General features: G+C 39.3%; 1 protein-coding gene across 2 annotated transcripts in view; it reads left to right on the top strand.

The window, feature by feature from the left end:
- Positions 1-13583, top strand: part of CRIM1 (cysteine rich transmembrane BMP regulator 1) — a 189138-nt gene that overhangs the window by 14122 nt on the left and 161433 nt on the right. For both annotated transcript variants that reach the window (XM_061471077.1, XM_061471076.1), the window contains exon 2: positions 95-268. In XM_061471077.1, the coding sequence (XP_061327061.1) occupies positions 95-268 (174 nt within the window). The remainder of the gene's footprint in view (positions 1-94; positions 269-13583) is intronic.

Below are 13583 nucleotides of genomic sequence, written 5' to 3'. Positions count from 1 at the left end.
GAACATGAAGTAAATCACACCCAACTCCAGAGGAGCTGACTTTATGTACTGCAGCCAAAATCCAATAGTGAGAGAGTTTGTTTGTTTATTTTAGATGAAAACTGGGATGATGATCAGCTGCTTGGATTTGAACCGTGCAATGAAAACCTTATAACAGGTTGTAACATAATCAATGGGAAATGCGAATGTGCTACCATTCGGACCTGTAACAATCCATTTGAATTTCCAAGCCGGGATACTTGCCTGTCTGCTTTGAAAAGGATTGAAGGTAAGCACTTGTCTTCAGTAATTCAGTTAGTGATTTTTCTGTGCATTTGGTTAAAAGCTAGTTTAATATGTTTTAGGATGACTTGAGTAGTTTCAGATACCTGTGGTCTTGTACTTTTCAGAAGACTTTTCAGAAGAGGACTTCAGTAAGCTTAGCCTTCCAAATATGATGGTTTAAGAATGGAAGAAACTAATACTTCGTGATTTGTGTGTTATGATGTTTACAGGTTTTAAGACTTAAACTGTTCTGTTTAGTTCATGCTGCCTTTGCCTATCTTTAGCTGTAAAGCAGTGTGGAAAACTCCTTAGATGTATTGATGTGACTAAACCATGGGTGAATACAGTGGATTTCAATAGCGAAGGCATGAAAAAGGAGTAGTTGTTGATTATACTTCTATCTTGCATAAATGCATGAATTGCTGTTTCAGTTTATGTAATGTAGCATTGTTTTAATGCTCATATTTTTCAATTTCTGTGTTCCTTTGGTTAGAGTTGCATTAGGCCATGTATGTTTATGCTTCTGCACACATACATAATGGTTTCTTTGGGCTTTTCACTTTTTTTTTTATGTTGTAGGGTAATTTTTTTGTCGTTGTTACTTATGGCAGAACTGGAAATAAGTTAGCTGAAATACATCCAGTTGGAATTAAACTCCCATGGTGTACTTCTAGGATCGTTTTGAACAGCTGTCAAATGCTTGATCTTGGTCCCTTGCTATGATGTCATAATTACTGTTTGTTTTCCAAAGTGTCCAGGAACATTAAAAAATTGATTAATAGTGTGAACCTGATTGATTGGCCTACTTTAAACCAATGTTTAAAGTCATTGTGAAAGTAAAGGTATACTAACGGTGTTTAAAGTTACTGTCTTTGAGTTGTGTGATTTGATGTCATTTATTGTATTTCCTTTGTGATAAGTTGTTTTTGAGCTGTGAACTTTAAACGAGATCTTGTGAGAATGTAGGTTATTACTGTCAGCTATAATGTTGATCTCTAAAGGCGTGCAAGTGCTTTGTGTGGGGATTTCATGGTTTTTTAGTTCTAGGAAGAGGAAAGGCACAACCTTTAGTCTCTTGTTTGTTGCTGTGTAGTGGGCAGTAGCACGCAGGGGTTCTTAAGTAACCTTACTCACTGCTTCTTTTTTTACTTGTGAATGTGTGATTAAGTCTGTAGTAGTTCAGCAGGGCTCTCTTGGCATGACAATTCATAGTGTTAAACTTGCTAAGTGATTCTGTTGTAGGATGCCTTTTTTTGCAAACTTGGAAGAAATGGAGTTAGTGTGCGGAATGGCATAGCCAAAGCAGGTTGATTCTTTGAGTAGCTTGCCTTCAGCAACCTTGTGTTTCGGATAAATTCCCATTTAAAGAAGAATAGCATTTTAATCTTAGCCACGAGGTAGCAATAACTCTCTGGTATGACCAGGGCAGCTCAGTTGTCTTTCAGAGGGGAATGAGAGGGCAGTGGGGAAGGGTGTTCTTTGAAAGTCTCAGGGCACCAGTAGAAGAGTTGAGAACCTGTTGATTTTTAATCCTTTACAGATAGAAAGAGTAGTGATGATGCAACAACAATACCCTTAAATACCAGGAGTATGGCAGTTAGAACAATCCAGCTTTTACTCATAAGAATGTGACTTTGCATTTGCATCCTCAGACTGTCAAACCCTATCACTGAGGAATGTTTGAAGTTAAATTCATCTGCACTTCCTAATAGAACGCAGAAGTCATAGCATAACTTTGATTTATCTGCATTTGACAACTGTAGTCAGTCAAATTTCCCTACTGTGTTTTGCACTGTAAAGCTTATTCTCTCTCTTTTTGTAATTAGGATTGGGAATTGAATGCTGAATGCTTATGGAGGTTGTTTGTTTAAATGCATTACTTCTTGTTTTCATAATTAAACCCAAATTAATGCTTCATCCTGTACCTAATGGAAAAGAAGAGTAACTTTTTTTCCCCTTGTGCTTACCATGTCCCTTTTTGGTAAGCAAGCCAAGTCTCTTAGATTGAATTTGATGATAGCCACTTTGGTGTGTCTGAGCCAGTATTTACTGTTGGGTATTTCAGGCTTTCGAAGTTTATAGTCTAAAAGTTGAATTCGAGAAGTCTGCGTGAAACACAGCTTAAGGGGTATGCAAACCAGAGGGCTTTTTGAGCACATTAGAATAGAAAAACCTTTCTTTCTTTAAAGCCAGCTAAGTCTTAAACTTTAGTGTCGTGTAAGATATGTTAAATATATTTAAGATTTTCCTAAAAATCCTAAGTACTGATGTGTGCTTTGCTCTTTTGGCTTGTCTGTTAAAGATAATAGCAGGAAGACTTGAAAATCTAAGTCTTGAAATATTCTTTCAAGAATGTGCTGCCATGGGAAATGGGATCAAGAGAGGACAATCCAAGTTGTCTCTCCACACCACACTTGATGTGGATAATTAAATACACAATGTGATTAAAAAAACCCATAAAGATATAAATGAGCACCTGAATGATGGATACACCATAATTGGAGTTTCTGAATAAAACTTTAAGAATTTAAGTGCCATCTAAACGGCTGTTTCCATGTGGCTCATACTTTGAGGATACTTATTAGGCAATTGAAAATGTTTTATAGTGTTCAGTGACACATCACTCTAAGATTTTTTTCGGTATTTGTTATAAGGTTGTGTTAATGAACTTCTGTAACACAACTGAGGAAAGGGAGGATGCTTAATCCCATCCAGCTGAATGGGCAAGGTAGCTTTCCTTCTAATTATGGAGGTAATCAGGAAGGTCCTATGAATTTTTTTTGTAGTGCAGTTTATAAACCACAGCTGAAATAGATTTATAACTTTACAGAATATTTGCTAAATTGGAACCTAGAAAAATATTATTTAATGGCATCTTTAATGGAAATTCTGGCTTATGCATTTCATTAAAGCTGCATAGCTATGTCAAGTTATTTTGGGCTGTATAAATCCATTTAACTGAGGACCTGTCTTTGTTTCCTGAGCAGTTCAGGCAAGGCTGTTATAAATGCCAGTGATGCTGGATCAGTGTGGTTTGCTTGTTTTGATTAAAATGAGTTATGTCACTTGCTTTTATTTTTTTGTTTCTTTTTGTTTTGAGTTTGGGTCTGTCTTTTTTGCCATTTCCTTGAAAGAAGGAGGAAGTGGGCAGTTAGGCTGCACCTACTATCCCTGGTGCGCGCAGACCTGTGCACAGGAGTCACTAGTTCTAATGCCAGTTGTACCAACCTGCATAGCTCACTGAAAGCTACCTTTGCCTGCAGGTATGGAGTCCATTCATAGTTGTGACTTGGGAAATAACAAGCATGAGCCAAACACCTGAAGTCCCATTTCCAGATAGGACCATGTATGTGAGAAGGGGTAGGGGCTTTTGCATGTACTTCAGTTTCTCATGTATTTTGTTGCTCACACCATCCCTTTTAGATGCCTCTCCAGTCATCTTCCTTTTTTAATCTAATTTTAGATTAAAAAAAAGTCTAATCTTAAGCTTTTCAGAGGTGAAGACCACACACAGCTTGGGCTTGATGTCAGTTCTGGCTTGCTTTCTCGGCTAACCCAAAGTTTTTTCTTGTTAGCTTTATATAGGATCTTTCTATCCCTGTTGGCTTGTGTCTGCCTGCCTGGCTGGGCCCCTCATTTACCTTTCCCTGCCTCCTTTTCTTACTTTTTTTGCCTACCTGTCTCATCCTGTTTGCACCCCAGTTGGCTTAAATAAGCCATTATGAGGCAAATAGGACCACTTTCTGTCCTTCCTTCCCCAAATCAGGCTGCACGGACTCTTAATGTCATGTTGCTTAGATATCATTAACAGGGCCCAAAAAGCCATGTTCTTTATTTTGTGTCTCAAAGTCTTATTCTGCCCTGAGCTGTGGAAGCCTCTAATGAGGGTAGTTGGTTTAATCTCTCTTAAATATATTTAACTTCTGTAGGGATGCTGATGTCTATTTGAGAGAAAGTACTGAGAGGCTAACATGTGACCTCAGTAATATAGGTAGTGAAGGCAGTTGTTGCCACTTCGTTCCCCTTGTTTTTCCTGGAAACTGGAGGATTGAATACATTTAAAGGATTGATTTTTATCATAGAACTTGGTAGCTAACTTCTAACTAATCTTTGTGTAGGCATACTGCAAATGCTGAAAGACTTCTTGCTTGAAAAGAGTATCATATATAAAGCATGCTTATGCCTTGGAGGTCTCTGAGCCTCGCTACCAGGCTTAAAGTACCCGCTTCTCTACATGGACCATCACTCAGCCTTCATATAGAAGGCTTTAACAGAGATCACAGAACCATTCTGCTATGAGGAAATGCACACATTTAGGGGTATAAAGTAAGTGTCTGGAAAAGCTATTTCATACCTAAATAATAAGATTACTGTGTTGGTGTTCTGTTGTTTAAAATGCTTTTGGTTATTGTCTTGATGAGTGCCTGCTCTGTTATGGTTCAGGAAATCCTGTGTTCTTGAGCTTGGAAAGTTTGTTTCTATTCAGGAGACTGCTAATGATGACAGCTTGGTTGAACTTGAACTGCTGGAGTGGACTGTGGAAAATATGGCTAGAGGGTGAAAAGTGAGGAGGTGCCATCTGTCTGCTGAGCCACAGCAACGGGCAGAAGTCTAATATGCTGCATCCATGCATTCTTGCAGTCAAGAATTAGCTACAGACAATACAGACATTTTGCCAGATTTTGTGAGACACTGAGGACTGGGGGTGAGGGAAGCAAAAGAAGTCATTTTTTCATCAAGATACATTATTAGGGCGTTAATAGGTGGTAGTGTTGAAAATCTATTATGTAGTGCAAGTCTAGTTATCTCAATCTTGCCTAGCATGTGTTAGTCACTAGGAAGTCAGTATCTGAAGTGACCCAGCCTCAAGAGTTTCAAAGGCTGTGTTCTGGTTCTGGGATCTTCTTTCTCTTCATTTATGCTGGACTCTGGCAGCAGTTCAGGTAGCCCAGCAGAGCTTTAAAGAACAGGAACCCAAGGATGTTTTTGAGCCTGCTCCTCCTCCTATACCAGAGCAGGTCAGGATCTGTGCTCTTGTGAGCTGCCCATGGGATCACAGTGTGTGCCTTGCCACTTTACTCCTTCAGAGGTAGCTGTAGGTCTTTGAAATGGTGACTTGCTCCTTCATATTCCCTGCTGGAACAGCCATCTCCTCTTCCCTCTGGGAAGCGAGGGGAAGGGTGCCTGTCAGAGGCATCCAGTCTTTCGCTAGGTGGGCTGTACTCCAGGTTGGGATCTCTTCAACCGGATTTGCTAAGAACTTCAGTCTGCAGATTCTTTGAAAGAATGCATGCTTCTACTAGCTTGCTTCTTTAATTTGGCAGCAGTGTGTGTTTTGGTAATATGAGGTACTGGTGTGGCATACAAAGGTGTTCTTGAGTACTACAGAGAAGCATAAATGCCAGCTGTCGTAGCAAAGGTGGTGGTTTTCTCTCCCAAATTCTCTCAATGTACACTTGAGGTCTAAGAGGAGATACTAATTGACTTTAATTGGTTCATACTCTACCAAGAGCATAAGCATGTTCCATGTCAAAGTTAAGCCTAGTCTTTATACAGAACATATGTGAAGAATAAAAGTAAAGAATAAAAATTTTTACCTTTTTTGGTGAAAGATACGATTACTGCTGTAGGTAGACACCCTTCACCATTCTGTCTGCATGTAAACCCTGCTGCTGATATGGAGTTATCGAAACTTATTTTAAGAGTTGCTTCTTAATTATGGGGCTTGTGCCTTTCCAAGCTGTTCACAGCTGTCCTTCATAGGTGAAAGGAAAAGGCCTCTTAGGTTGCTGGCATCTATTAAGCTAGCTTATTGCAGCATACTCCTTGCATTCCATTATTTTTTACATGTAACTGAATAACTTTATGCTGGCAAATGTTGCAATACCTGTTAGACCAGTCCTGGAATAACAAATATGAGAAAGTAATTTTATTCTGAATGCTTGTTTGGTGGTGAAGTCTGATTTTGTTAAACTTTCAAATGTGCTTAATCTGATATACTTTCCACTCCTCTCGCATAACAATTAACGTATGTTTTTGCTCAAATAACTGAAGTTTGAAGGTTGGCATGTATTCGCAATAAGGAATGCGGTTGTGGCAGAGGTCCAGGTTTTACTCTTGAACATGCTTATGAGAGCCAAGTAAATACATTTGAAGGCAGAATTTCGCATGAAACATAGGAAAATAGCAGTATAGCTTTCTGGCTTTGTTTCTGAAGGCATAGATACAGGAGGAGAAAATATTTGATATGGAAATACTACAGATCAGGAATACTGTTGTAAACTGGAATCTACAAAGAAATCTTAAAAAACCCAAAATTGAAGAACTTGCTTGTTAGTTGATGAGAGAGGGTTTTGTGACAGTGGCACATCTGGCAGTGCAGTTGCCTTCACAGCATAAGAGAGGTGTTAAATTTGCAAGACTTGTCACTTTTTTGACTCTAGCTCCTCAGTACTTCTCTGATCAGGGAACAGCACTCTATCTTTTTCTAATGTATTGGCTCTCTTAGCATTTTCTCTTTTTAAGATGAGCTCTTGTACAGAGAGCATGTGTGCCATGAAATTTCTATCTAAAGGTAAGAATTTTGCAGGAGTTTCAGGAACATATTGAATAACATATGACTTTCATATTTCTGTATCGATATGGCTGCATACCTAATTTTAGGCTTAATTAGATGATGAATAATGCTGTATTTGTATTAATGAGGGAAAACAGCATTGCAGAAACTGTTAGGTGGGAAGATTGAACCAAGAACCCCAAATGGAGCAGCTGGCTAAAAACCCCCAACCTTGAAGTGTTAGCATCACAGAAATCACTTAGGATTGTAACTTCACACACTCTTTTTTTTTTTTCCTTGCCATTTTATGCTAATGTGCGATGTTTTTACTGTGGTGTAACTGAGCTTATTGTGTTTCTGTGCTGCACTTGCTCCTGTGAGCTGCTGTGCAGACGCCACCCTTGACTTTCCGTCTGCATCCGAATCTCTTGGGTATGTAACGTTTACGAAGAGGGTACTGGATTGTCAATTTGTGACACTTCAGTTTCCTCCAAACTTGCTGTTTCAGAGTTTGTTGTGGACAGAAGTGCAATCTTAACTGTAGGACTGTGTAACAAATGCTTCCTACAGAGCTAGCCATCAGATGTGGATGGTCAAAATGTGGTTGTTCCTAGAGACAAAGGAGCATTCTTGTGTTTTTCTGTTTCAAATGCTCACCTGCATTCTTCTGAAACTGAATACAAGGTTACTTGTTGTACCTGGAGCCTCTGTAAGAGAAGGCAAAGAAACAAGACCTCTTACAGCTGATAAGATCTTGCTTTTGGGGAAGTTCAGTGCCTTCCAAATACTCTCTTCCCTGTTGGCAAGTAGGCTGTGCTGAAATATGTCCACTTTAACTGCAGTGGCAAGTTACAGGGTTTAATGAATGCTTGACCTTAAATTCTGTTGAAGCTGGGGAGAGAAAATGGAGCAGGTGACTTTGAGGAGAACGCCGCTCGATGCGCCATTGATGTAAAGGATCAAAAGTTATCTGCATGTGACAGAAGAGACCTGAGCAAAGATCTCGAATTGAATGGTGTGTAAATATTAGGCTAATGTTGCATGCCAGCAGGAAGCTATATTCCTCTGGCACTTGTGTGCTGGGTCACAGGTCTTGTTTTGACAGGGCAAGTCTTGTTTGGGTATATGTAGCATTGATGCTGACGGAGATAACTAATGTTGGATGAATGTATCCAGTGATAGTGGTACCAGTGACATACTGGTCAATATGATGATTTTAATAGAATGGCTTTGTCCCTAAATAATGAGGAACAATTCATTGAAAAATAAAGCTGTCATTTTTTTTTATCCTCTCCAGTAACTTCACAGTTGTCTCTTGTAAAAAAGAATATTATACCAACATTTTGTACTTCTGAATAGTTATATAGCATGTTGACAAATTTTATCTATTTGTCTCCAAATTTAGGCCTTGAATTATTTTGTAAAATGTTGTTGCTGTTTTCTAAATAGAACAAACACCACACAGCTTCCACAGCATTAGACTAACTTTTCTATGGACTAGAATGAAGCATTACCAGCAAAATCTTCATCTTGAAGATGAATGGATGTAGATTACAGTTGATGCAAGATCCTGTGAACCAGTTAGGTTTCAGAGAAACTGGTTTGGTTGGGTTATCCCGTGCAGAGGATGGAAGTTAGAAGGGGAAAGGAGAAAGAACAGTGTCTCTGGAAAACTTTCTTTGGTTATACTTTGGGAAAGGCTGAAGATATGATGCTTAATAAGCTTTTAAGTAGAGCAAGAATATTCATATAGCTATAACAACAGTACCCTTTTCAAGATGCATGAGACACTAACTCAGTCCAACTTAAACATTTCAAAAATGTGTGTGAGACTGTTCTTTAGCTGTGTTCACTATTAAAAGATGAAACACTTCCTCCCTCTATACAAAAGCACTTGCTAATTAATACAGTAGTAGATGTCCCTATCTATAGTATAGATGTCCCTATGGTATAGATCAATATATCTATAGTATAGATATAAAAATTTTGTTCTGTAAGAAAGCAAAATAATTAATGCTTGCAATGGAATTGATACTGGTATGCTAAGAAAACCAAAATTATTTGCTGACCAGACATGTTGGTTGCTTGTAATTAACCTCCCCCCCCCCCCCCCCAAAACACCAAAAACAAAAAAAAAACACCAACCAAACAAAAAAAAACAAAACAACCAAACAGTGTTCTGTGCATTAACTTGTCTCATATGGGACTTGATGTGCATTTTTGCTGTTGTTTTTTCTGTGCTGGTAAATGTAGGGGAATTTTAATAGCTGGTTAAACATTTGGGGTCTAGCTGAGCTCATGTCCCCATCAGCTTCAGTGCAAGGTTCTGCTCAGCATTGCTGCCAGCAGTGGTGCTGATCTGCACCACTGAGTGAAAGAGCCTCTAGTTTGTTTTTACATTCAGTAGAAGTGTATCAAAGACTTCAGTGTAATAACCTCAGGAAAATAATGTTCTAAATTGGATACTGTCCTAGATCTATGCTGAGGCTGTGTATTGCCCTCCCACAACACTTTGCTCCATTGGTTAGTCTGTTTTAGTGTACATTGTGAATCATTTCAAGTAGAAGACTTGACCTGCTTCTGTTCGACTTCTTTCATCTCATTGCTGTTACCCACTTCCAACAACCTGAGGAATGGAATATTTAGTCTGGAACCATTTTATTTCCTACAAATGGCAAAGTTTCATGCTGTGTTAAGTGAATTGTAGAATCAGCAAGGTTGTAAATGACCTTTAAGATCATCAAGTCCAAACATTACCCTAGGCTATAGCTCATCAGGTACCTCTAGGAAACCGCCCTTTTATTATTACTTAGTGTGATTATTTTTCTGATAGAGGAACACCTTTGGAAAAGAGCACTACTACTATAACAATTAAAAATCGTGTCAAAATCTCTTTGTATGTGTGGTTAACTACTTCTCATCTTCCTATGGGGTTGGGTGGAATTTTTTTTTTAAGGGGACTTCACATTACTAAGGTTGCTTCTCCAGATAATGGGTGCACATTGCTTCAGTAGCATTAGATCTGTCTGATACTATGTGACTAATCCAGTGTCTGCTTTTCCCGTTTTTTGAGAGGGGAGTGTGTGCGTGTCCAAAACCATTTTGGGTTGTCCTGTAGTCTTGACTGCCAGTACAGCCTGATCTAATGATCTAGGCAGGAAGCTCTGTTCTGAGCTTATTGTTCCTGTTTACCTGTTACTGTGCCCTTCTAGGCTCCATATGGGGAGGTGTTGCTCGATTGCACCTTCCAGCTCCCCAGACAAGCCCCTGCATAAAACTTTTCTTCCTAAGTTCCTCTTACAAAGACCTGTGAGAAGAATTTTTGCTCTACATCAGCATATTAGCAGGGGTGCAGCTCACAGTATAAATAAGTCCAAATGTCTGTCCAAGTGTATGGAAGCTATCTAGTTGTAAATGGGCTTTCAGGAGTTGGTTCCACCTTTCTTGGTGATACTGCAGTGAGATGGTACTCTGGCCAGTATACTTACGTGATGATCCTCAGTGTTGGTGGTGTGTGTGTGTGTGTGTGGATAGTTAGAAACAAAATGACTGGTCTCCAGACACTGAAGCATCTGTCTATTTGCTGCTAATATGTTTAGGGCAGATGTTTGTGCTTCTAGTTACTGATAAAGGATTCCTCTACACAAATGTAGAGGAACTTCCTTCCTCACTCATCAGTCAACTTATATGATGTACATTAAATAGCTTGTCTAGAATCAAACGCGCTAAAAGATGTAAATTCTGCCTTTCTGTCTGGGAGGAGTAAAGCTTTCGCTAGCTCTTAGCTTCAGTTAGGAAGAGAACAAATAGTACTTTTGTATATCAACTTTGTTCTGGAGACATGTAAAAAATTGTTGTCATAGTGACAAACCAGTCTACATAATTTTAAGGTGCTAGAATTTAAATGACTTGTCAGATACATATGCCAGAATCACAGCTTCTATAAATGATGCACTAATATGTTAAATGTTAAACATGTTTGACTTTAACATATGACTTCAGAAGGGCAAAGAAAACACTCTTGATTTAAAACAAACAAAAAACACCGAAAGCCCTGAAGCTGGAAACTCAAATCTGCTTTTGACCTCTGGGTAGGAGATGCAGTCACATACAGCAGCAGAGGAAATGCCTGACATTCTAGCCATCTGAGCTGGGCTTCCAGCTCTTCGGCACACCTACATGTGTAGGTCTGATGGTTGGTTTGTTTTTTTTTTTTTCTTCTCAGTTGTCATTGCAGGCTCTTGTAGAAGTGAAAAGGGGGCACAGTAATGCCAAAAGTTAACTTTTTCATTATTATTTTTCAGCCTTCTGCTTTGGGTCTTTCTGTAATATGGATTAATTACTTTGAGTGTTTGGAACACGTTCCTCGTCTCCTGTACACTTTTAGAAGCCAGGTTAGAATATTAGTATCAAGATTTTACAATTCAAGAAAAAATACTGTATTTTTAAAAAGCCAATCTGATTTCTTCTGAAGACCACTTCAAATGTCAAAAACTGTCCAGTAAGCTTGTGACTGATACACTGTACTGGAATGATGGATAGAAAACATGATGTAAAATAAAATATCTGATAAAATTGTCTAAGTGCTGTGTTATTACAGTTTGTGGGCAGTGTGGGTATTCATTACCTGGGTAGGTCACATGTGATAGACTAAAATAGTAATCTCAGTGCTGCTGCTTTTCAGCAGTCTTGCACTTCATACTGCCACACCAGCCATAGAGTTAGAGCACATACCTGTCTGTGACACTGTTCAAAGCAGCCAGTCCTTACGTGCCCTCTGTGTGCAAGCCACTGCTTTCCACTTCCAGCAGTAACTGGATAGCTTCTGCTGGGGCTTTCATGCCCTGCAAAGTAGGGAGACTGGGTAGACAGACAAACACCTTGAGCCTGGAGCTCACTTGCTAGAGCTAGACAGTAGTAAGAGCCAAGTGCTGCCTGTCTCCTTGAACTGGATCTCTCCCTGAACAAGGTGCTAGCAACCCAAGAAGTCAGGAATACAAGCAGAGTAAGGCAGGACTCCTCATCCTGCCTTTCCTAGAAGCTGAAAACACCAGGTGAGCCAAGCGTGTACGTGTGATGAAATGAGAAAGAAATACCATTTTTTATTTTTTTTTTTTTTCCCCCCCAGACACCTCTTCCTAGTGTTGGAGAGTTAAATTGCTTAAACAGATCAGCCTGCTAGGGCTGTTTGTTGTGTGACATTAGTTCTTGTGTTAAGCAAGAAATCAAGTACTTCAGGAAAGTGAAATTTTGGGAGAGCATACAAGTAACTGAGGGTGGATGGGACTTTGATCTTGACTCGTTGGCCCGTGCCTGTATAGCAGAGCTCTGCTCATTTTAAAGAAACAGGTGAACTGATTGATTCACTGACAGGTCTGCATCTCTGACAAAGCATGTAATGCATAACATCAAATGAACAACTCTGAGGCAGAGTCCCAGAGATTCATAGAAATGAGAAGGAAACTGCTGCTCTTCTCAGCATGTTTTGTTCCAGTTTAGAATTTTTTTATTACTGCATAAAGTTATTTTAACTTCGTCAAGGTATTTTTAAGTGTTTTCTTAGTATTTTTGAAAACTCTAACTCTGTAGTGGGATTTCTGAACCAGGTCTACAGGAGTATCATATAAATGGATAATACTGCCTGAAAACAGCTTACTGGCTGTCTGAGCAAGCTACTTGTTCAAATAAGGTGTAAAGGAAGATTCTGGTTGAGCTCTGATTAACAATCTCTTATGAGGACAGTCCTGCATAAAGGACTGTGGTTTACTATGGTACTCTGCAAGTTCCTTAGGTTGCAGCTGAGTTTTGACAGAGCTGTTGAGTACCAACATGAACTGAGATTAAATGAAACCTGAAAACTGAGTTAAAGCTGTATCTTCATGATAACGCATCCCTGACTTCTTTTGAATGATACTGTGATGTTATGTGAATAGCTTTCTACGTACAGACTGGAGTTTGAGCAGTCCCTGTAGGAAAGCTTTCTGTGCTGAGCCTTTGTTGGTTTGGTCCAGGAGGCTGCAGAGAGAAGCAATCCTTGCGTGGCGTTTATGCACGGTCCTACAGCTCTGCAGTATTGCTTTGCCAGCATCTTTATTCCAGCAATCTCTGTTTTGCTTCTTAATCCCAGGGACTATTGCTGTGAAAGCTACTAGCTTGTTGACAAGGAAAAGAGCTTTTCTTTCTAGCAGAAATCTAGTCTGTCTTTACATCTGCAATCCACAAAACTCGTCACTGAGTCACTGAGTGGTCAAACATGGTTTCACATCGAAGTACATATGCACCCCTTCATCAGAGTGGTAGTTTTTACATGCTTGTTTTACGTCTGTACCTTACAAAGCTGAAATCCAAATCTGTGAAATACACAGCAAGAAATGAAACTTGCTGAAATATGCCCTTTTTAAAATTTATATGTATATATATTCCCACCCCCCAGGAGCCCAGCAGAGATCTGAATCATGGCTAGCTCTGCAGTACTGGCTCTTCTGTGACAGATCTTCTTTATCTTTTTTCTTACCACTACTTCCCATGACTTTTAAGGGGGAAAGTTGCCATAGGCTGCAGCTCAGGAGCTTTGGGGAGAGTGCAGGGATTGCTATGAATTGGAGGAAAAAAGCTTGAGATGGCAAAGGAAAAATGTCAGATAGGATTTACAGCTGTATAGTGCTTTTTTTTTCAGTTGGTTTTGTTTTGTGGTTGTTTCAATCCAGAAGAAAAAACAAAAAGCAAACAGTCCACCAAAACAAACAAAACTGAAATATCCAAA

The sequence above is a fragment of the Pezoporus flaviventris genome, unplaced genomic scaffold (genome assembly GCF_033815535.1).
Source record: "Pezoporus flaviventris isolate CSIRO_AGI_PZ_B2104156 unplaced genomic scaffold, CSIRO_AGI_Pfla_v1 ptg000066l, whole genome shotgun sequence".
NCBI classification, from domain to species: Eukaryota; Metazoa; Chordata; class Aves; order Psittaciformes; family Psittacidae; genus Pezoporus; species Pezoporus flaviventris.
The sequence above is the reverse complement of the archived record's forward strand: the minus strand, read 5'-3'. Positions and strand labels throughout refer to the sequence as shown.